Consider the following 23,326-nt stretch of genomic DNA (forward strand, 5'->3'; position numbering starts at 1 on the left):
TGTCATAATCTGGATTCTAAGGCCATGATGATATATCAGCTGAACTCTTATCCACATAAGGAAATAAGCAGCAAATGTAATCTGTGATTACCTCCTTTTCCATCTGTAAGCCCTCTGCACGGATGTTCCTCTCATACACCTCCCTCTTCTCTGACTGCGCGCTGGACTTCCTGTAAACCAGGATGTAGTCAATGCAGCTCTTATTATCACTGAAGCAAAGGCCACTGGATTTACTCCTCCCCTGAGAACAGACAACCAGACAGACAGACAGACAGAAAGACAGACAGACAGAAAACAGAGAGACAATCAGGAAAGATTCATATACTGTATGGCCATAGGGTTAGATTACCACCTTGTTTTGAACAACTTCTCATCCATCATTCATCATGGATCAATGACTAAGGGGGCATACACCTAGCAAATACCATAACACACATCATTCAATAAACTAGCTTATTCCTTGATATTTGGATGAAGGGGGCAATGACTTCAAGTAGTCCATAGATTAAAGCTACTACGAGTAAGTCGACACGTTGGCGACACCTTTGAACAAAAGCGGTAGTATTTTTACGACGCCAGCTGTTTTCTAGCTCGTGCGGGGAGAGCAAGATTCAAATAATCAGGAAGCAATATGGTGCGTGTCCGTGTGTTGAAAGTGTGAGGGCACCGGACTCTTTTCGGCTTCCAGAGAGTGGTTAGTGACACAGCATCAACTAATGCCAGTAAGTGCTAAACACACCTGATTGCAATGAGTTGATGCATTGTCACCTCTCACGTAGCTGAACGAGTCCGTGTCCGTGAGATGGCAGTTAGTTAGTAGTCTATGGATCACGATGAGGTAATGTGTTTATGTTGTTGTAAATAATGACTATTTCAGATGAATAATGGTCATCTGATGATGCTGGTGAGGCAAAGTAAACTGTGTTTTAGTAGGCTACCGCTCATTCATTTAGGAGTAAACACTGCAGTCTAGGTTCGCTCCGTGAAATTGTGTATACGTTGCTTGGCAACGCCCTCCCGCCCGCCTATCACTCTCCCTTTTAGCTTTTCTTCATTGCATTTTCTTTTTTTTCTTTGGTTCAGCCCCGTTATCAGTCATTATGACTACAAACAACTGTCTCAAACAAGGCTCCCGCTCCCCTTCCCTCACCTGGAGCCATAGGCTTCTCAATTCACGTTGCTGCGCCACACTGAAATCTGCGACCAATGCGGATATGTGACCATAGAGCATGCACGCGTGAACCGAAAATCGGACTGGGTGTACGACCAGATCAAATGCAGTAATAAAAACTATATAAAAACGTCTTTCTTTGCACTGATGGTCTCGTTTGCTGTTAAAGGTAATTTATGATTATGAGAGGAAACATGAGGCTGTTTAAAAGATATTTAAATGTTACTCGTTGCCGCTTTAAGTCTCAGCACTAACCTCTGGGATGCTGGAGTCTGACTTTGTGTTGTCGTCGAGCATGCTGCTGTGTGTTGCCGGGTTGAGCAGAGTGGAGTCGTCATTTCTGGACGGGCTGCTGGTTCCCACTGAGCACTTTCTGTGAAGCAACACGTTAACGTCCTTCACAACTGCAGGGGAGATGAGCAGAGTGTGATGAAAAGAAATGTTACCAGTCTGCTGATTGAATATTTACACATCTAAGTAACTAACAGACACAGAGAAATATCAGCTTATATATTCAAGTCATGTTTCTGGCTAGCTGATTAAAGGTGAGGTCGGCGATTCTGGAGAATGCAAAAATCTGTGCACTTTGTGTTATGAAAAAAAAACTGGGTTTAATATACAGACTAGGCTCTGTAAACGGGCTGGCAACAGGGCACCCTTTGTTTACATCCCCTTTGTTTACATGCCAGTTTACAGAGCCTCAGCTGTGTTTTAATACAATATTTCTTTCCAGCTTACACACAGTACAGACAGGAAGCGGATCGTGAGAAGATATTCACTGATTTTGACAAAAAAGTGTTTTTGAAAACAAGCATTATTCAGAATCACTGACTCCACCTTTAATGTAACTTCAAGATTCATCCTTCTTTTTAGCTCTATTTAGTTTTTTTAACAAAACTTCTCTGTAGCCGCTAGATGCTTCTTGTTAGACACCTGCCAGGTCAGCTAGCTACAGACTGTAACAAAAAAGCAAAGTTGCATGCAGTAAAACCTCATAAGTCAATTTCAATCCGTATTGCTGCCTGGTCTCACCGAGGGGAGGCACATCGTCTTGAGAGCTGGAGTCCGGAGCTTCCATGGAGGATTCCTCCATGATGTCTGCCTTCCTGCAGGAGAAGAAGGTGAGAGGCCGGTCCGCCGCCTGGACGCCCGAGGACGAGGGCTGCAGCTGGAATCTACTGCGTCGACGGGGGCTCTGCCACCGGGGCTCAGACCCATGTAGAGATAAACTCACACCTAATGGGACACACAGAACTTTTTTTTAAACACACGGTTTGGTTTCTTTATGTTTCGAAGCCTTTGGTACTACTTGTCTCTTTTGTGTTCTGGCTTGTCATATAGCAAAGACACAAAAAGTACAGAATAGAAATAGCAAACATAATGACTTGAAAGGTTGGGTTCTAAAAAAAAATAAATAAAACACTATTGTCAGGTACTAGCCAAGTATGGACTGAATTGCCAGAATAACATTGCAATCTATTGTCTCAACGACACAACATTTCTTCTTTAAAGCGACAACCTCAATTTTACAAATGTCAAAGTGGGCTAACCCACACAAAAAAATAAAAGTTAAATTTAAAATGACAGCTCAGTAACTTTTACCACATAAATAAGGATCCAACTCGAAACATGGACACTCTCCATGGGAACACAAAAGCTTATTGGGTTTAGACTTTGAGGTGGAGAAATGAATCAAAGCTTATTAAAACAGCTCAATCAACTCCAAATCTAAATAAGCCCGCCTCTCTTTAGTTTCAGTTCTCTGGAGAATGGGAAGACTTCAGTCGAGGTGGGTGCCTGTCTTGGAGGTCTTCCTTGCTGAATTGTTCGTTTGTGACGTGAAAGGTGACTCAGCTAAAAAAAAAAAGTGCTGAGCCGTAGCATCGGGGACAGAGATAATGGTTGGGTTGGCGTCTCAGCTCTTAATCACCCGCTGATGTTTCAGAACATTGGGGCCTATTGATGCAGCTAATAGAACCCTGATAAATTCCATACTCTTGAAAAATGAATGCTCGGCGTCCTCTGCCTCTACTCAAGAGTGGCAGTAAGCAGTTCACTATGCTATTGTTTAGCTATCCAATTTAATTAATGTTACATCACCCCTCCGTATTCAAGACACCACACAGCACCGTTTTTCTCAGCACCCAAGCCGTCCTGATTTAGAAGGAGAGGGAATCGCTTACTATAAATATTGGCTCCCAGGGGACTGAAACGCAACATATTAGCCTACATCGTGCTGCTGTGCCAAGACAGTGGGCAGTCTAACAGTGTATGTATCAAACTTTAACACCGGCTGTAACCCAATCCACAACTCAGGTCGCGTGGCCCTGAAGCTCGGCAAGCGCACAGACTGTTCTCTTCAGAACTCAATTACAGTAAATGTAACAATAAGGCTTTTCATTAGCAATTTGATATGTTATTCTCTTTTTTACTCATTCCCCCTCCTTCTTACAACACTCAGACATAACCAAAAGGACAGCAAGTCCATGGAAATCCAAGAAATAGGTTCACAACAACCACACAATTGCCTATTTCAAACACGAACGATCAATCACTTTGCAGAGTGGAAGGTGGATTCAGCAATTCTGGAGAATGCTTGATGCCACTTTTTGCCAAAATCAGTGAATATGTCCCCACGATCCGCTTCATGTATTTTTTGACAAAAAGTGATTTTGACAACAAACGCTCTCCAGAATCGCTGACTTCACATTTTAAGTTTGAAAATGTTTTGTCCATTCATTCATTCATTCATTCATTCATTCACTGTTTTCTTGAGCGCTGAGCCCTCTCTTGTTAAACGATATAGCTGATCACATTATGTCAGTGTCAGTAGTCCAAAAATATAAACTCGACAACCCAATAGCTATGAATCAGGCCCATCAATATTTGGAGCAAGAGGCTCATGGAAATTAATGCATGTAGCACTAAGTAGGCTGCCCTTTGTTATTTCAATGTGGCAGATACATAATTAATCAGCATTTAATTTCTTCTGTTGCTCTAATCATTTTCAGGTTGTAGCTGCCTTCTCAATCAACGAAAGGTGATGATGACAGAAATTCAGGTACGCGGCTGGTCCAGGCTTTCTTCATCTTTTCTTTTGTTTATCAGTCCTCCAGTTGTTTGCAGTTTGGGGTTTGGTTTAATACATTGTTTTTATGATTTAAAACTAACTATGGTAAGGTGTTCTTTTTCCTTATATGTTACTGGCCAAAGGATTACGAAATTTCAGGGTTGCCGTACCATATTTGGGGGCTCGTCCGGGATTTTATTGGACATACATTTCTCAGGCAGTTAGCATTCAGTACCACATGATAAGCTCCACTATGTCTAAGACTTTCAGTACACATTGGATATTTGCCACATAAAAGTGGGTTTTAATTACTGGATTGTAACTTTATACACACTTTCAACTCATTAGTATCTTCACGCTTTTAGATAGTGAGACTAAGGAACATGTCTCCTAAAACACACTGAATAACAATGTTGTTCTTTGCATAACACAGCCTGCACATGAAAGCTCACATTGAGGGGGAAATAAATGCTTGAATGGGGAAGAAGTATGGTCGTGGGTATGTATGATGTGTTGCCAAGAGGATCGGGTGTCAGTCACTTGTGCGGACCATCTGGCTGCCCTAGGGTGGACGCGGTTGGGAGTTTCATGATCTCTCCGACAGCAAGCTGTGGAGATTTTGCACCTGCAGACCTGCGCCTGGTCGCAGTACACACACACGCACACACACACAGACACACACACGCGCACACACGCACGCACACCACACACACACACCACACACACACACACCACACACACACACACGCACACACACACACACACACACACACACTTATGCATACACACGGCAGGACCCATTTCGGAGTCTTACAACCGATGCATCATGGAGGATGATGAAGTATAGTGTTTTGAGGTGAGGGGGGGTTAGTTCGGACAGGAGATGAGTGTGTGTGAAGGTCAAACGCTTGCATGGACACAACAGGGAACTGCGGGAAAGAGATGGAGCGGTGTAAAAAGAGGCAACACATGAAGAGAGATAGAGAGAGAGAGCACCGCAGCAAAATTTGCTTCAAGACAACCTGACAACACTCACCGTGTGAAGGTAGAGAGTCTGCTTCACCCCCTCGAAAGGGGAAGGAGAGAGAGATTTGGGGGGAGGGAGGGCTTCCCAGCAGCCGCAGCAGATGTCAAAACAGCCAGAGCACTCGTCCCCATACGCACACATGCACACACTCACACTGCGGTCACCCTGTCTCCCCCCACACACACAGCGTGCAAATGACCTCGCTGAGGAAAACAAACAAATGCGATGTCCCACCAGGGAAAGCATCCCCACTTTTTACTGCTTACTCCTCATTACTGCATCTATTTGTCCAACACACACACACACACACACACACACTTACACAGACGGACCTGTCATAGCGTAGGTGCTAAAATCAGGCAGTAGAAAAGCTTGCAAAAGCTGTCAGACATCATCTCTGGTGAAAATAAAAAATAAAAAACACACACACACACACACAAGCATTAGTGGGATGTTTACAGTGAAAGAGAGAGAGGAGAGAAAGGCTGCCTGCTGCTCATCGGCATTCCTAATCAGCCTCCCCTGGCAGCCAACCAGAAGTCAAGCTGCTCTGACTTTGGCCAATAGGAAAAAGAGGGCCGGCTTTGTCAGTGTTGCTGCAGCCCAAACCATTGAGAGTGGGCACTGATGACAGTGTCAGTGTGATCGGCTGGTGTAGACTCAAGGGCACACACACACACACACACACACACACACACACACACACACACACACACACACACACACACACACACACAGGCAAACACATTTAGATATTAAAGAGTTTTATAAAGCTATTCCAGAACGATACTCAAATTCCCATATGTAAGGGGCATTTTAGTACAGATGCTCCCAACGATTTATTGGTCAGTGTCATCATTGCTGCTTTCAGTACTGGCCCTGAAGAGACCGCGCCGTAAATCTGTTGCAGTGTGAGTGATGGGGGACAAAATCCAGCTTCGAATAAACTTCAGCTGAACATTACAATAAATTCTGAGAGAGGAGTTTGAATTGTGTCCAAAGAATGTCTCGCTAAAAATCATTGAAAGGTGGAGTCAGCGATTCTGGAGAAAGCTTGTTGATCAAAATCTGTGAATATTGTATATATTGTGTGCACACTGAAAGATAATCTGGTGTTGATACACAGACTAGGCTCTGTAAACTGGTGTGTAAACTAAAGGGTATGTAAACAAAAGGTGGCCCACCATAGCTAGCAACATGCCAGTTTACAGAGCCTAGGCTGTGTATAAACACTTGATTTTGTTTTCAGCGCACACACAGTGTGGACAGGTAGCGTTTCGTTAGGAGATATACTTTTTTACACAAAAAAAAGATTTTGACAACAGGCATCACTGACTCTTTAACATTCAACATGTAACACTTTACATAAGCATAATTTTTTAAAATAGTTTTTAATTAAGTTCCATATTTGTTTCTGACGGAGAAAACACACACACACACACACACACACACACACACACAAACAGATAGATAGATAGATAGATAGATAGATAGATAGATAGATAGATAGATAGATAGATAGATAGATAGATAGATAGATAGATAGATAGACAGACAGACAGACAGACAGACAGACAGACAGACAGACAGACAGACAGACAGACAGACAGACAGACAGACAGACAGACAGACATGATACAGTGGAGGAAATAAGTATTTGATCCCTCACTGATTTTGTAAGTTTGCCCACTTACAATGAAATGAACGCTCTATCGTTTTAATGCTAGGTTTATTTTAACAGTGATAGACAGAATATCAAAAAGAAAATCCAGAAAATCACATAAAAAATATATAAATTATTTTGCATTTCATTGAGTGAAATAAGTATTTGATCCCCTATCAAAACATTGCTTAGTACTTGGTGGAGAAACCCTTGTTGGCAAGTACAGAAGTCAGACGTGTCTTGTAGTTGATGACCAGGTTTGCACACATCTCAGGAGGATATTTGGACCACTCCTCTTTGCAGATCCTCTCCTAATCTTTAAGGTTTCAAGGCTGTCGCTTGAGCTTCAGCTCCCTCCACAGATCTAATGGATTAAGGTCCGGAGACTGGCTAGGCCACTCCATGACCTTAATGTGCTTCTTCTTGAGCCACTCCTTTGTTGCTTTGCTGTATTTTTAGGGTCATTGACGTGCTGGAAGACCCATCCACGACCCATTTTTACGGACCTGGCTGAGAGAAAGAGGTTGTCACCTAGTATTTCATGGTAGGGCCATGTACCATCCATATTTCCTTTGATGCAGTGAAGTCCACCTGTCCCATTAGCAGAGAAACACCCCCAAAGCATAATGCTTCAACCTCCATGCTTGACTGTGGGGATGGTGTTCTTGGGGTCATAGTCTCAATGGGCATTCTCATGCTCATTGAGATCTCAAGGTGAGATCTTGCATGGAGCCCCAGACCGAGGGAGATTGAGGGTCATTTTGTGTTTCTTTCATTTTTGAAAAATCGCACCAACAGTTGTCTCCTTCTCAACCAGCTTCTCGCCAATGGTCTTGTAGTCTATTCCGGCCTTGTGCAGGTCCACAATCTTGTCCCTGATGTCCTTAGACAGCTCTTTGGTCTTGCCCATGATGGAGATGTTGGAGTTTGATTTATTGTATTTTATACAGGTAACAAATTGAGACAGCTGTGTTTTATACAGGAAAGATTAGGATTACTTTTTTAAAGCACAAGGATTAATCTGTGGGAGCCAGAATTCTTTATGGTTGGTAGGGGATCAAATACTTATTTCACTCAATGATATGCAAAATAATTTACGGTTTTTCACAGTTGCTTTGGTGCCTTTCTCAGATCAGAATGAAAATTCTCACAACTATTAGTTCAACCTCCGCAACATTTAGTCATTTGAGCACATCATAGTAGCAATTTCTCCTTCCTCTGAACAAATTGCAAATGCTTTTAGACATGTATCAGTTGCTTTCATACAATTCTCTGCTGTTTTATAACATTGTCATTTGCTTATGTCATGTCAGTCAAAATTAACTATACTTATGGATGCTGAATAGTCGTTCCCAATAAAACTAATAGTCTTAATTTCATTGCTTGAGTCATTACATACAAAATTGTTGAACTATTTATCAAATTCTGTCAAGCAAATTTTATACGTTTTCTTTATCATAGATACTTTCCTCGCTGCATTGCAAGGGATAATATCCGTTGTAATGTAGATAAAAATATGTGGCCAGACAGACAGGAACGTCTGGATGTGCCAGAATGATTTACCTATATATGTTCAGTTACAATATGTCCTGTTATATTGTTCACATTTGTGCACAGCTCTACCAAAAGGGTGTTTTTCATGTTTGTTTCATAAGTGACTGAAGTGTATTTTTCTTTTGCACAATGCTGTAGAATTGCAAAGAGCATATACAGTAAAAATGTGAAACATACGTATTCATTGTCTTTTACTCACTTACTCCCCTAACTACAGCAATGTGTAACTTTACTGTAGTTTTCAAATGGCTGTACAAGTAGTGTATAGTGCTGTCTTGAGCATGTTCAGGTAGTGTCACCGAGTTCTGACCTTTTTTTTTGCATTGGAAAACACTGAGAGAATAAACTGTCATAATGAAAACATGACAAAGCCATTTGACTATCTTGTTCATAAACGATGGTGTCAAGATTTTGATGACACTGGCAGTTTCATTGACATGAATACTTGCTTTTGAGGAATAGACTATCCATTTTGAGCAAGTGACGTACTTTTGCAGGTTATCCACTAGGTTTTGCTGTTTGCACTAATTGTTTTGAGAAATGCACCAACTGCTGTGCAAATGTTAATAGTGATGTGAGAAAAGCACCAAAGCGACTGAGAAAAACTGTATATCTTTTTTTATGTGATTTTCTGGATTTTCTTTTTGATATTCTGTCTATCACTGTTAAAATAAACCTAGCTTTAGAATTATACACCGCTCATTTCTTTGTAAGTGGGCAAACTTAAAAAATTGGTGAGGGATCAAATACTTATTTCCTCAACTGTAGATAGATAGATAGATAGATAGATAGATAGATAGATAGATAGATAGATAGATAGATAGATAGATAGATAGATAGATAGATAGATAGATAGATAGATAGATAGATAGATAGATAGATAGATAGATAGATAGATAGATAGATAGATAGATAGAGCTGCTGATAGCAACGTAGCCATAGGTTGACACTGTCTTGTTTTCCTTTCCATTGCTTTGTGCTGCATCCAGACCACTACTCATATATTATTCACATGCCGAGGGGGCTCCCCTGACAATGCTAATGTTTGCATTTTTAAATGTCAACCCACTGCTCCAGTAAACTGAGAGCTCGCGGTTCAATACTGCACTCTGATACGTACTGGTGCTGCTGTCACAGAGTGTCTCCTGGCTGGCAGTGAGGCTGGGCAGCGGGGTGATGGAGAGGGATGCTGGGCAGGACACCGGCTCCAGATGCTCACTGGAGGGGGGGACGGCGGAGGTCTCTGAGCGCACACAGTCTGGGCTGGGCAGGTCCCGGCCGCTACCCCTCTTCCAGTGGGAGAACCCAATGGCCATTTGACCCCCGAGGTCAAACCCTGAAGGAGGGACAATCATTAAAGCAAAGACAGATGAGGAGAAATGTGTTTTTGACTTGTTTTGTTCTGTTTAGACTTTTTTATAGGTTCAAGGTTCTTTAGTGTAATTTTTTTTTAAATATTATGTAACTTTATTTGAACAGGGACAATGTACAAAAAAAACATTGACCTTGTTCATTAACCTTGTTCAAGGCCAAGGCAAATAGCTATTTTCCATCTGTAGTAGAATAACAAAATAGTACAATAATAAACAATATACAGTGATATACTGTATAGACATAAGGAGATAGACAAGAAGGTACAATGATATAAATACATAGGATAAAACAAGAGGCACTATAATGCATTTATTTTAAATATCCCCCTACCCACTCATGCTCCAAAATGTTGAGTGTACTTGGATACATAAAAAAAAAAAAATACCGTTTATCCAATCAAACACAGTGCAAATCTGACAAACATTAGACATTCAGTGCAGCATTTAAAAATATAGAACAATTAAGTAGTAAGTATAAAACTTTTTTTTTAAATAAAACTTTGGCATCAGAATAAAACGACAGTGCAATGTTGCCCTCTAGTGGCAGAAGCTGTCAAGTCCATTAAAATATCACACTGTCCTCTGACAATATACTCAGCACTTTACTGGGTCCTGCTGTTGCTAGCAAAATGTGTGAACAGATACAACTTGTGTCACTTGTGTTACAACTTCTACAAACTAATCATAATCATACAAAATATAGACAGTAGATGTGGTGTCTCATTGATGCAAGAGACTGTAAAAAGGACACAATCAAATATACTTCATAATTATTTTATTATATGACCAGTAGCTTATAGAGAAGCACAGGGCAATGGCTTCAAGACACTACGTCATTATTTGTTTGTGATTTGTACAAACATGATTCATGAATAGTGGTCAGTTATCAGGCAGTAGTTGGGTGTTCCTCAGATATTAGATGGCATTCCTCCCATTAGAAGAGGAGCAAAGAGCAGCTCTCCCTCCTGCATTCCATTTTGCCAGGCTTCTCCCTCTTGTGTTTGATGAGGACTCTGAGTCTTGTGTGACCCGGCCATAAATTCAGTTGTTTCTTTTAAACCTTTAAAGTTCACCCGCGCTGTCAGGTCATTGTTAGCTTAAAAGTTGATTTTGAAGGTTCATCATTGACTAATAAAAGGTAAATAACCAAAAATACATTGTATTTATCGGCACCTTATTGTAATCTGCTGCTGAAAGCCACAAGATCTGGTAGAACAACTGGAAGATGTCCAGTTGTGGTCATTTCTGTTGTCAAATTACTTTTTCAAGGTAAATAATAATGAAGATTAAAACGTGCGTAAATTCTGTTACCACCACGAAGAATTCTGAGGAATTACAACAACACTGTCTTCACATCTACACGAGGTAAGCCTTTGGTGATGGCGCATGGATTTTATACCTTCTTCTGTACGTCCAGGTTTTTTCTTGGCAGTAGAATCAACAACTGAAACATTTCTTCTGCGCTGCTTGAGGTCCTGAATAATACAGGTAGATAATTTATGTTTGTTTTTTAAGTTTATAAGCAAAATGAAGAAATCAATTTTGAATAAATAAATAGCAATTTTTCTTCTCCTTACGCACAACATGCGTAACAAAACAGAACTGAAACAGTGACACCATAACCAAGTTACGTATTTAACCGTGGGCTAACTGTACTTTTGCATCCCTACTGGATAGTTATTATCACAAACAGTACAGAGCATACAGTACATAATGATGCTTTCTAGATTTTGCTGATCTGCCCTACATTGCCATTATGTAACACACAGGTGGTAGCAGGTAACACTAAGAAACTCATCCCCCCGCCCCCCTTTTGCTCCTGGTTTCTTGTGAAACACCCAGCCCAGCAGATTTCCAAGGAACATCAGCAATGAACAAACACAGGCCAATCAATGGCAGAGTAGTAGAATGCCTGGCAGTCTAGGAGCCTCACACAGCACATTTGGCCAAAGGATACATTCTGAGGAAGAGGGGGGGGGGGGGGGTACATCTAAGCTCTACATATCATCTCAGCTATTTTACTGCCTCATATTCTCTAATAGAATAAAGGTTTTTATATATGCTGAGTGTTAGGCTGGACTCCCCCAAAATAATGTTAGTGCTAAGGTCAGCGCTGGCAACAACTAGAACACCAAGAAAAATCTGACTGCCGCTTGGAAATTATAGGAAAGAGGATATTATTCTTTAAGTATATTACAAGAGTGTTATCTGTAACCAAACGGTGCAAGGAGCCAAACATGTTAGATTGAGGGGTATCATGGGGTGTGCTTATCACAGGTGGAGGTAGTGCTTAGTCATGCTGGTAGTGTGGGGGCATGGCTTCTCCCTTTATGATGTCATAAGAGGAGGGAAATCTCCTCTGGGGGTTTTTTCAACACAGGTTTTCAAAAAGGTGGCGGTGGAGAAAAAAAGCTGTGAAGGTAAACACACCACCACACATTCTAGTGAGACAGAAGGGATAATTGAGTCGGATTACTTTTGAGTGACTCTAGACTTTGTTTTTTAATGAAAATGTTAAACCTTTAAGTTGATATACCAGCATTTTCATGACTCAATAAGTAACATTTAAATGTCAAAGTCTGGGACAAACACTCGTAATTATTATTCATAACGGTTTAAACAATATAACAAAAATGTGAGCTAATTTGAATGAAAGTGGCCAGGCAATATAAACAAACAACCCCAAAACTGTCACCAAATGTAATGTTGGATCTTGATCAGTGCACAGGAATTTGTTTCTTCACAATTGCTCACTTGACCACTTCAACCATGTGAGAAATGTACAGAAATCGTTCACATGAAACAATCAAAACTGTTTCATCTTAAGTAGGACCCCATTACGAAAAGATGGAGAAAATATGTTTTCAGGACCATTAAACATGAGAAAGCCTGGTGATATTTTCACAGAAACACTTATGGGATGCTTCTTCTCATAAAGTAACAAAATCATATACAGTACATTTAATTATATGTCCTACAGACTAGAAATAGGAAAGATTTCATGAAGGCTACACGAGTGTGCGATTTAGGAATGCAGGTAAGTGACGTTTTGTACGGGAACTTGGTCCACAAAACCACCATTAAACTGACTGTGGCTCTTTCTTTTAAAAAACACTACGAAGTACATTAAGCCAACCAAGCTCAACCGTCATCCTCAACATCCCATGAAAGTCACCTGAATGGCGGGAGGGGCGGAGGTGGTAATCTACACCTGGCATGTATCCGAACGACCTCCAGAACTGGCGGCGCGCGCAGAACCTTTTATTGGGGACATAGTGTGTCCTAAGCAATATCTATGTCGCAGTCATCAGAAAAAAAGTGCTCGCGTGGCTCTCTGAGGAGAGTCCGGCCCAGATATGTAGCACCCTCCACTCACTGACACCCGCAGAAGGTGAGAAAAACAAACACAGGTGCAGGTGTATCTGGGCCACGCGCTGCATTTTGCATTGACTAAGATGGAGCCCACTGTCTTCAGTAATAACCATGGAAAGACGTTGCAGTGGAAGTACTTGGAAGGCTGGTGAGGTGGGAAAAAAATAAATTTAGCGAGTTGAAGGTATTAATATTGAATGTTCCTCAAGTTGCAGCAAAAGAGCAGCAGTTGGGGCTGCTCACTTGCAATAAAATATTATACGGATCCAGGACTATTTTTATGTGCTGGATGAATCATCTTTTATAAAAATGCCATGAATAACAATGTACGGTCAAAATTAAAGGTGGCAGGGGCGCCCTTAGCTCAGTTGGTAGGGCGTCCCCCCCCATGGGCCTCGGCCAGCAGCAGAGCCGGGTTCGATTCCAGCCCGTGGTCGTTCTCTGCATGTCACTCCCCTCTCTGCCCCATTTCAACTCTGTCTCTACACTATCAATAAAGCATAAACATGCCAAAAAAATATCTTAAAAAAATTTATATAATTAAAGGTGGCGTCAGTGATTTTGGAGAATGTGGTTATTATATACAGTATATCATTCTATATCTTCTCACCTGTCCGTACCGTTAAAAGAAAGAAGTGTTAATACACCGCCCAGGCTCTATAAACAGGCATGTTGTTAGCTACTGTGGGCCCCCCTTGTTTACATAATCTTTGTTTACATGCCCGTTTACAGAGCCTAGGCTGTAAACAAACACCAGATATTTTTTGAGCCCACACACAGCACTGACAGGTAGGAGATCCGGAGAAGATATTCACTGGTTTTGACTAAAAGCATTCTCCAAAATCGCTGACTCCACCTTTACAAAACAGTGGGAAATACAGAGATCTGTCATCACTCTACGTGGCTGTCTCCATAAGAGGGTGTTTTCAAACTCACAAATGTTTATACAGTTTATTCAGTGGATACATTTTTTTTTAAATGCAGTGGATTAAATTCCTGACAAATCAAGGTACTTCATCAGGTTAATGCAAAACTGTAAATCCAACTCTGCCATATAAATCACTTTCATTTTTGGACGGTCTTTCCTTAAAGTAAAGGCATTGTGCTAGTTTGTTCACATAGAGTGAAGTTTGTAGTAGTTGTGGGAAGAATGAAAAAGAAAACTTAACAGTTCTACAAAAAGCTGTATTAAAAGTCATATGCATTCAAAGAGATCTGAGCAGGAATATATACAGTGTGTGAAGAGTTCAGTGTCACTGAAGCACACCCTTTAGTCCTTGTCCTATCTTTTCAAAAGGAAATAACCGCCTAAGCTGGTAATAAAAACCATGAGTAAATGTCGATTAAGCTGAATTTCCCCTGATATCCCTTTGAAAGTCACTGAACAAACCTGATAACCAAAAAAAGCCGAGTCAGAACAACCCTCAGAAACACACTCTGCAAGTACAAGTTACTTCGCTCATCATTTTCAGGGATGCAACAGAAAATGTGAGCATGCTCATAGCTCCTGAAAATGTATCTTCTCTGATGCAAATATGCAACAAAAAAAACACACACAAAAAAACATCAAATATATTACAGACATAAAAATGACCTAAATTGAGCTCTCGGCTTGAAGATTGGCTCTTACTAGAAGCCGCACAACTGCAGTAAATTCCTATACAAATTGAGGCGGGTGGAATAAATGGAAGGTTGTAATTGATTATAACCTTTAATGAACCTACACTACAGTGATGCTGACTGGTATTTTCCTCTCAAACAAAGGCCAGGGCTTTCAAATCCCAGGCTGCACACTAACTCTTAACTTTAGGGTGTGCGGGGCAAGACTATAGATCTTTCTCCCTTTGTAAAAACCATGAGGGAGAGTCTCAACGGTCCAGAGCTCTCCCTCAGCACATCGTTAGTTAAGTTTTGTTTGTTGTTTTCAGCACAGAGAAAAGAGAGGAACACCTGCACGCAGCGCAGCCCCATACAGCACAACCCAATGTAAAGCCTCTCCCTCTAACCAGGCTGTAATATTCATTGAAAAAGTGTCAAAGTGTCGAGGTCTGAATATTGCAAATGGCAGGCGCTTGCAGTTTTGTGACGGACGATAAAGTGACTTCCGACAGTTTTGTCAACAATGCATTATTCCCTGCCAATAAGCCCCGACATGCAAACAAGGAGAAAAGTCAGGGGAAATCTTTAAATGTGTTAGAATGCAGTCAGAAAGTGTAGAATTGATACAGCATCATACTGAACATTTGATTGTAATACATTGCTTAACCACACACGTAAAGTTTTTAAGTTTGTATTTACATGCTCATTAACATAGTCATTCTACTGCTATTTGCTACTTCAACGTTTTTCTTGTAATCCCCAGTATGACAAATCCAAAACAGTTTTACTTCGTAGTAGGTGTTTTTTATAACTCGGGCCACGACAAAATACCAGGACAGTGAAGCTAAATCAACTAAATAGAATTTAGCCCTTATTTATTAATCATCATTTTTCACACACGTGCTTCCCTACTCTTGACGTATCAGTATGTTTTCATTGGAAAACAATTTGACTTTCTAATAGGCTTTCAATAACAGATTTTGGTTTGTTCCAAAATAATCTTGCATTTAGGGGGCGTCTTTTCTTTTCAGTTACATGGATAGGATCTGTGATATTATTTCTACACTCAACTGTCTATCAGCAGAATTCTATGAAACCAACAAACCTAATGGGGAGCCATTCATCAACATATTGCTTTATAGCACTTCTTTTAAAGGTCTCCTTTTGTAAAATCCCCTCTGTCATGGTTTTTCAACATCAATATGGGTCCCCGGTGTGAATAGAGACTCCCAAAGTATGAAAAACCACACTCTCTCTTCATCTCCACCACCAACTTTCATGACATCATAAGGGGAGAAACCACGCCCCCTCATTACCAACCTACTTTAGCACTACCCCCACCTGTGATAAGCACATACCCCTGAAACTAACTGTCACTTAGATTTAAACCGGCAGTTAGATTTAGCGGCAAATCAGATCGGACTGGGCTTTTTGGAAGGTGGGGCTTAAGGCCAGGACACACCGGCCCGATAATCGGCCATCGAACATGGTCGAAGTCTGGAGGGGGCGGGGACACAAATCTGTTTGGTATGTTCTGTGACGTCGGCCGTCATAGATGTCGTCGGGCTTCTTTTCAGCCGATTCAACATGTTCAATCGGCGTCGGGCAGTCTTTCAGTCGGACCAATTTGATTGGTGGAGGGCTAGCGAATCAGTGAAGCCCGGAAGTGAGGCGGGTAGCACAAACAGCTGACAACAGTATCGCATCGCTAGCCATTGTTTTAATTTGTTTGTTTGTTTCGTTCAGCGAGTACTCACATGCATCAACCCTTCTTGACTGCTCGACACTCTCTGCTAAACATGGTGCTCTTTATGGTCCATAGATATAAATACGTATTTATATCTATGTTTATGGTCTAGAGAGCTGTCCCATCATTTCCGGCTTCCGTATTTTTTTGGGCCACAATACAGATTAGCGGCGCCTGCTGTTATGGAGACATTACGTCCCGCGCAAGCGCAGAGCGTAAGGAGAGTCAGTAGTCGGCTCGTGTGTTCTTGGCAATTTTTTGGCCGCGACGGGCAGAATGGAGCTGCCTGAATCGGCAGACTCTATTTTCGGGCGACGGTCGGTAGTCGGACCGGTGTGTCCTGGCCTTTAAACAGTCTCTAAAATGGAGCGTTTCAGACAGAAGTTTAAAAGAGGAGATTCAGCAATGGTACTCTGTGAAATGAAAAGATTTTTTGGGACACTACACCATGAAAACAGTTTCTAGTAGAAGTATGTTCCCTTTAATAATACTTGCTTCACGTATTTAATTAGGCAAGATAAGACTGGTGCAAAGTCAAATAGTGTCTGCTGGATCACCGAATGCTTGCAGTACCTTTCCAGATATTCTGCTTTCACACAAAAAGGCATTGTGTATAACACAATTACAATGGTATGAATAGCAAATGACTCTCTACAATTGTTCTAAAACTGACATAAATGCACGATATGACAAAAGTAAAAAATTCTAATTGTATCATCATACAAGGCTTTAATTAAAAAGCAATAGTTTCAAAATGATACAGTCGACATACAAGACAATAGCAAACTGCTCAGTCTGAAATCAGGTGCACTTACCGATGGTGATCTGACTGACACAGCTGTAGAAGGTTCCTGAAGAGGCATTGTAGCTGCCACTGCTGGGCTCCCGGTCTATGACAGGTGGGGACATCACACATGAGGTACAGGGTGGTGCACAGTATGACTTAAGACACTTTTTATCCAAACACAACTTACATAGCAAGAACGGAAACAAAGTTGTAGCTTTTGATACTTTTGCAGCCATTGCCTTTTTTTTTTAAAGGATGTGTATGGCAAAACAAATAAAAAATGTTTGTCAGGGAATCCCAGATTATCATGTACACTCCAGTTTCAAATCTGTCAACTAAGGAACTGAACTTCACATTGTTTCTGGGGGAATGAGAAAAGCCATGACCCTGCAGCGTAACAAGAATGAAAGCCTGCACTCTTGCAACATTAGCGCCCTGCTCCACACACCCAGCTACACCAGGGAGAAACCCCCTTGACCTTGGCCGAGACAAGGGAATTAAATCCATGAGTCTGGCAGACTTTAGTGCCTATAGTCCATCCCACTGGAATGAAACCCATCCACTGTGCTAGAACACTGTGAATACAACTCATAAAACTATCAGTGTGGTGAGAAACAGCCCATCACTTTGGAGGACTTAGAGGAAGAAAACTAACCTGGATAGTGTGAAGGGACCCGGCAAAGAGAAAGTTTGTCAGTGGCCAATATGGGCGTGTGCTATAGACTGCAGATCTTAAGACAGACATATAACAATCCCTCAGCCTTTAATTAAAGGGCTATGACGTAACAACTGCTTATCACACTAACAGTATTTCTCTGATGACTGCAGGCTGAATTAGTGAGATGCATGTGGCCAGTAGTTCAGCTTTAGAGACACAAAAACATGCAAATGTAAGGGCAAGACAATAACTCCTGATAATTACTTTTTGGCTGGATCGCAGAGCGAGACCAGCCTTACAAACGTGAATGTCTCTGAGTGAGTGAGTGAGTGAGTGAGTGAGTGAGTGAGTGAGTGAGTGAGTGAGTGAGTGAGTGACTGACTGACTGACTGACTGACTGACTGACTGACTGACTGATTGGGTGGGTGACCAAATTCAGGGATTGGTTGGCCATAAGTCATTATGAGCTAACTTTGTTCACCAACCGTCTTTTTTACATAAAATGCATAAAACAACGTGCATTGCCTTCACTACTTATATTAACATTTACACTACTTAATCTACACCAACTCCTTAGAGGGCATATCTGTTTCTTAAGCAGCTAAACACCATCCAGCTGTTAACCGGGCTGTTCGTGTCAGCCAGCACTAATGTACAATTCTGAATGATTTGAATGTCTTAATGAGAAACACTGCTTTGCTATCACAGAGGTCCCGTTGTCAAATTAATGAAATAACCTTGACACTGGAAAATATAGGCCTACTTTGGAACTCCAAGTTGTCGAGGGAGATAGAGGTTAAGTCATTAATCTGTCTCGGCAAAAGGAAAAGTCTTGCAGTCAGGCACTGCAGTCTCTACTCCAAGCCAACTAACTTCTTTTTTTTCCCCCTTTTGCATCGGACTGAGGAAAGGATGCAAATGCTTGTTGTGCTCGTTTGGCAATTCAGATATCGTTTGTGGAAAACTCTCATCTATTTATTCTCTAATCTAATACCCACAGCCACATTTAAAAGGGAGCAGACCTAGCACAGTGTGGACATTTATCACTGACTGGGACTCTTTAACAGCGGAGGGCACTCGCACTTGCTTCCATATTGGGGAGATAAAGCTGCAGGCATTGTATATTATTTAAGTTATGGGAAGTCGGTAAGTGGACAAACCATATCAGCCTCCGAGTACGCTTCCAGTGACGTGCATGATTTATGATCTGATGGTGCATTAAAAGGGTTACATATCAGTGAGGCTGTTAGCGCAAAGTGACTCTGTTCACACAATGAGGTCAAAAGCTGCTTACATCTAAAATGAATGTAACTGATGGTCATATTACTGTTTTAGCAGCAGATAAGAAACCATATACTCTGATGCAGCAATGATGTGTGTGTGTGTGTGTGTGTGTGTGTGTGTGTGTGTGTGTGTGTGTGTGTGTGTGTGTGTGTGTGTGTGTGTGTATGTATGTGTGTGTGTGTGTGTGTTAAAGTCTGAAGGCTGAATGTTGAGGAAGCAGTGGAATATTAATTAAGGCTGACTTAACCTCAGCGATCCCGGATAAGGCCATTCTGGACGTCACAGCGACAAATACTGTAATCCAAGTTTTGCACACACTGATGTAATGCAGCCTTCCACCCAGTCTGTCTATTCCAAAAGACTCCATCAAAACACTATCATAACGTCTCCCAGGGCCTGTCACTCTGTGTAGGCTAACAGTGAGTTAAATATTACTTAGGCTAATTGAACTATTTTGCATAGGACCCTTGTATCATGGTCCCACTACACCAATTTGAAAATGTCTGCAATAAACTTGAATACTAGTTTATTTGATCTTATATAACTGACTGAACTTCTATAGCATTCTATTATCTTTTGCAGCTCTTATTTTTTCTTCTGTGGTGTTAAGGGCTTGGGTAAAGATATTTCATTGTTTGTGTTTATATGCAACTACACAAGAACATGACTTTTAAACTAATCTTGTATATTAAAATGCTCCCTACATTCTTTGTTTGTGCCAGTCCTGATCAGTCATTTAGAACATCACAACGTCACTCAACAAGGACATCAAGGGTTGGTGATACAAACTGAGGACACAGTATGAAGCGATGACTAAGCATATTGAAAGTCATGTTTATCTATGTGTTCCTGACCACCTTTGTCTAGCCCCACACATGCTGCATATGATCCCTTTATATTATGAGCCTTTACCTGCTGATCCGGAGGAAAGGCGCGTGGCGATGGAGCGACGGGGACTGCGCGGACTGCCCGCACAGACCCGCACCAGCTCGTCGTCTTGACATTGCACACAGATGACCTGGCTCTCCAGCTCCGGACTCTCTCCTCCTCCTCCTCCTCCGACCTTGCTGCAGCCCATGCTGTGCTCGGCCCCGGCCTGGATCTTCATAGCTGCCGCTGCTGTGTTGATCTGTCGGACCAGTCGCTTCTCTGCTGCCGCTGCCTCATGCTCCAGCATCCTCCTCATTACGCATGGCTTCGGCGTGTCAAGGAGGCGACAACTTCTCCCGGTCCGGTACCCAAAGCGCTCTTCTTCTTAACTCCACCCACCACTACTTCCACCGGCGCACTTCAGCTCAGCGCCAGCCCCACTGCTGCTTGTTGAAACCATAGAGACTGTATGGCACACTGGTTGCAACCCGCTCCCCGCACCAGCTGGCCCCGCTCCGCTCCATCACAGCATCTCTCTCGGCGTGTGTTTCAGGATGGGGTTGTTGCGGTCTTTGATGGAGACTGCAGGCGTGGCTGACGCACGTGGTTCGTGAGGTCGCAGTGTCAATTTACTAAGGGGGAAAACCGTACGGAGATTAAGAAGTCATAACTTTCTGTTAAGCACCACAAAGGAATCTCCAAAGGATTATAACTGTAGGCCTAATACCAATTTAATGAGATTGCCACAAAATTGTTTTTTTTACGATTATTTATTTTTATTTTTTATAATTGGATTACAGATATAGGCTAGATCAAATAACAGTCTAGTACAGTCACACACTTTGGTATACACTGTAACATAGGGTCCCATAGGCCTACGTTACAGAGTTAATATGAAGTCATGCCATGAAAAGTTAATGATAAACAATAGGCTCATATAACATGTCGAGGTCATTATTGGATATGGTGAAGATTAGTACGCTACTATTAGGCTATTGTATCTGGCATATGTCAGAATAAATCAATCAAAAAGAGATTGCACTACCCTAATTACTATAAATTACAGATTTAATTTGTAATGTATGAATTCATTTGTAATGTCGGGGTTCAAAATCAACACCATCTGGCAAGTAGGCTACAACCAGGTTCACGGTGGCACCATGGCAGGGGTGTCCGAGTGGAGAGGAAAGGGGGTCAGAGGCCACGCCACCCCCAACCTGTGATAAGAACACCCCCAGATGCCCCTCCGTCTAATTGCCAGTTTAAATTGGCAGTTAGATTCAGATTCCAACAGTTAATAAACTATCACTGATTTGTGATTTCATACATTCACTGTATTGTTTTGTCAGGAGTATCAGCTTGCGTGATCATAGCCTGTTTATGTAAACAAATGTGTTTGTAACTGTGTGGGAAATGCCTGTAAGGGTCATGTGTTTCCCCTTGACATGATCATGAGGAATAATAGATGGGTCTCTGTGGGTTTAAGTTGTTAGGGGAGAAAAAATCAAGTACACTTATTGTGTAAGAGTTTTGCCTAGAGGGGAGTGTACTTTTTTTAGAGGTCTAAAGAAGAATGTATGTGTGGAAAATATTAAGGCATAAAGTGCAGGCAGGATGCGAGAGTCCTATATCCATGACTTTGCAAAAAGGGGACGAATAACACCTTGTGTGAGATAGTGTACATCCTCTTTTTTTGGGGACCCCTTCTCCTCACTCATATGTAGCGCTGATGATGGGTCTGTCTAGCAAGCAATAAAGATATACTGAGAATACAGATAGTGTTTCATCAGTCTGCACAAGCCAACATTTATATTTCACGAGGTATAGGAGTGTATTTACAGTTTTTGCCGATTGCTTACACACATGTTGCAGACTTTGGCCCACTGTGTCAAAACTTAACACACAGGCCGAATGAGACAAAGCACATGGAGATAAACTTCTAACTTATACGGCGAATTGAAACTCTTGAAACAAAACCTAACAATCCCATCTCAAAACTGTTTTTAGCATCAAAACAATACACACATGCACTTTTGAATGACTCTTTCCTAGCAGCAACAACACACAGATGTGCTTTATGCAAAACACAGCTGTATTCAGTACTGTGGATGTTGTTTGACTTTAAAAGTCTCATACTGATTTTTTTTTTGTGAAAGATTGATTCACTACAGTTCATCTAATAATAATAATAATAATAATAATAATAATAATAATGGATTGGATTTATATAGCGCTTTTCAAGGCACTCAAATACGCTTTACAGGGTTCCAGGTTCCATTCATTCACACACAGTCATACTGGTGGTGGTAAACTACCATAGTAGCCACAGCTACCCTGGGGCAGACTGACGGAAGCGTGGCTGCCATTCAGCGCCTACGGCCCCTCCGACCACCACCTCAAACATACAGCAGTCATACACATTCACACGAGGCAAGGTGGGTGAAGTGTCTTGCCCAAGGACACAACAACCATGACACAGGTCTAGACATATGAAAATAAAAATAAAAAAGCTTCTGAAAAAAAAATGTATTTTGCAATGTCATGGTTTTGGCAAACAAAAAAAACAATAGGTAGGATGCAGTTCAAAAAGCAATTCAGTGTATCACTATACTGTACTGAAACAGTTATGAGAAAATTAAAAAAACAGTGTTGTACGGAATGGGGCGGGTGGATTATGAACCCTTTGGATACCGCCTCACGCTTGCGTCTGGTCACATCGCCTCATTGACATCACATGCAATGTCATCCTTTGAGAACCAACAGCGAAAATATTCCTGATATCCAGTCTAAATGACCTAATTATGGAGCTATTGTGTAGTTGGGCTGGACTTTCTGCCCAGGCTCCTATATTGGTAGGTCATGATCTATAACATGGTCCACTATAGTGACCCTGTCTCCGTCTGTTGCCTTCTTTGTCCTCGTCCTCCTACCGCTCTCTCTTGTCCTTTTCCCCAGACTGTTACTGTCTCACAAAAAAATTGTAGTGCTAAGGCTCACACTGATTGGTATTCAATTAGTTTTATTTTGTATATTTCATGTGTGTGATTTTCCAAGTTTGGTTGTGTTTTGTGTTTTAAATAGATGTGTTTTCCCAATGATTGCAGGAGAATTTCATTTTTGAACAATGTGTCTTATGTAAAAAACTGTGTGT

At 41.5% G+C, this 23,326-nt stretch overlaps 1 protein-coding gene across 1 annotated transcript in view; it reads right to left on the bottom strand.

Moving 5' to 3' along the window:
* The window catches only part of LOC307268686 (anoctamin-4-like), a gene marked incomplete at both ends in the record, with an annotated part of 45,981 nt that extends 25,499 nt beyond the window's left edge, over positions 1 to 20,482 (bottom strand). The window contains 6 exons of the mRNA XM_080051420.1: positions 92 to 241; positions 1,427 to 1,575; positions 2,204 to 2,407; positions 9,606 to 9,821; positions 17,392 to 17,466; positions 20,218 to 20,482. Of these exons, the coding sequence (XP_079907546.1) occupies positions 92 to 241; positions 1,427 to 1,575; positions 2,204 to 2,407; positions 9,606 to 9,821; positions 17,392 to 17,466; positions 20,218 to 20,482 (1,059 nt within the window). The remainder of the gene's footprint in view (positions 1 to 91; positions 242 to 1,426; positions 1,576 to 2,203; positions 2,408 to 9,605; positions 9,822 to 17,391; positions 17,467 to 20,217) is intronic.
* Between the last annotated feature and the right edge of the window lie 2,844 nt (positions 20,483 to 23,326).

This window comes from Ammodytes marinus, assembly GCF_949987685.1.
Source record: "Ammodytes marinus genome assembly, chromosome: 22".
In the NCBI taxonomy this organism is placed as follows: domain Eukaryota; kingdom Metazoa; phylum Chordata; class Actinopteri; order Uranoscopiformes; family Ammodytidae; genus Ammodytes; species Ammodytes marinus.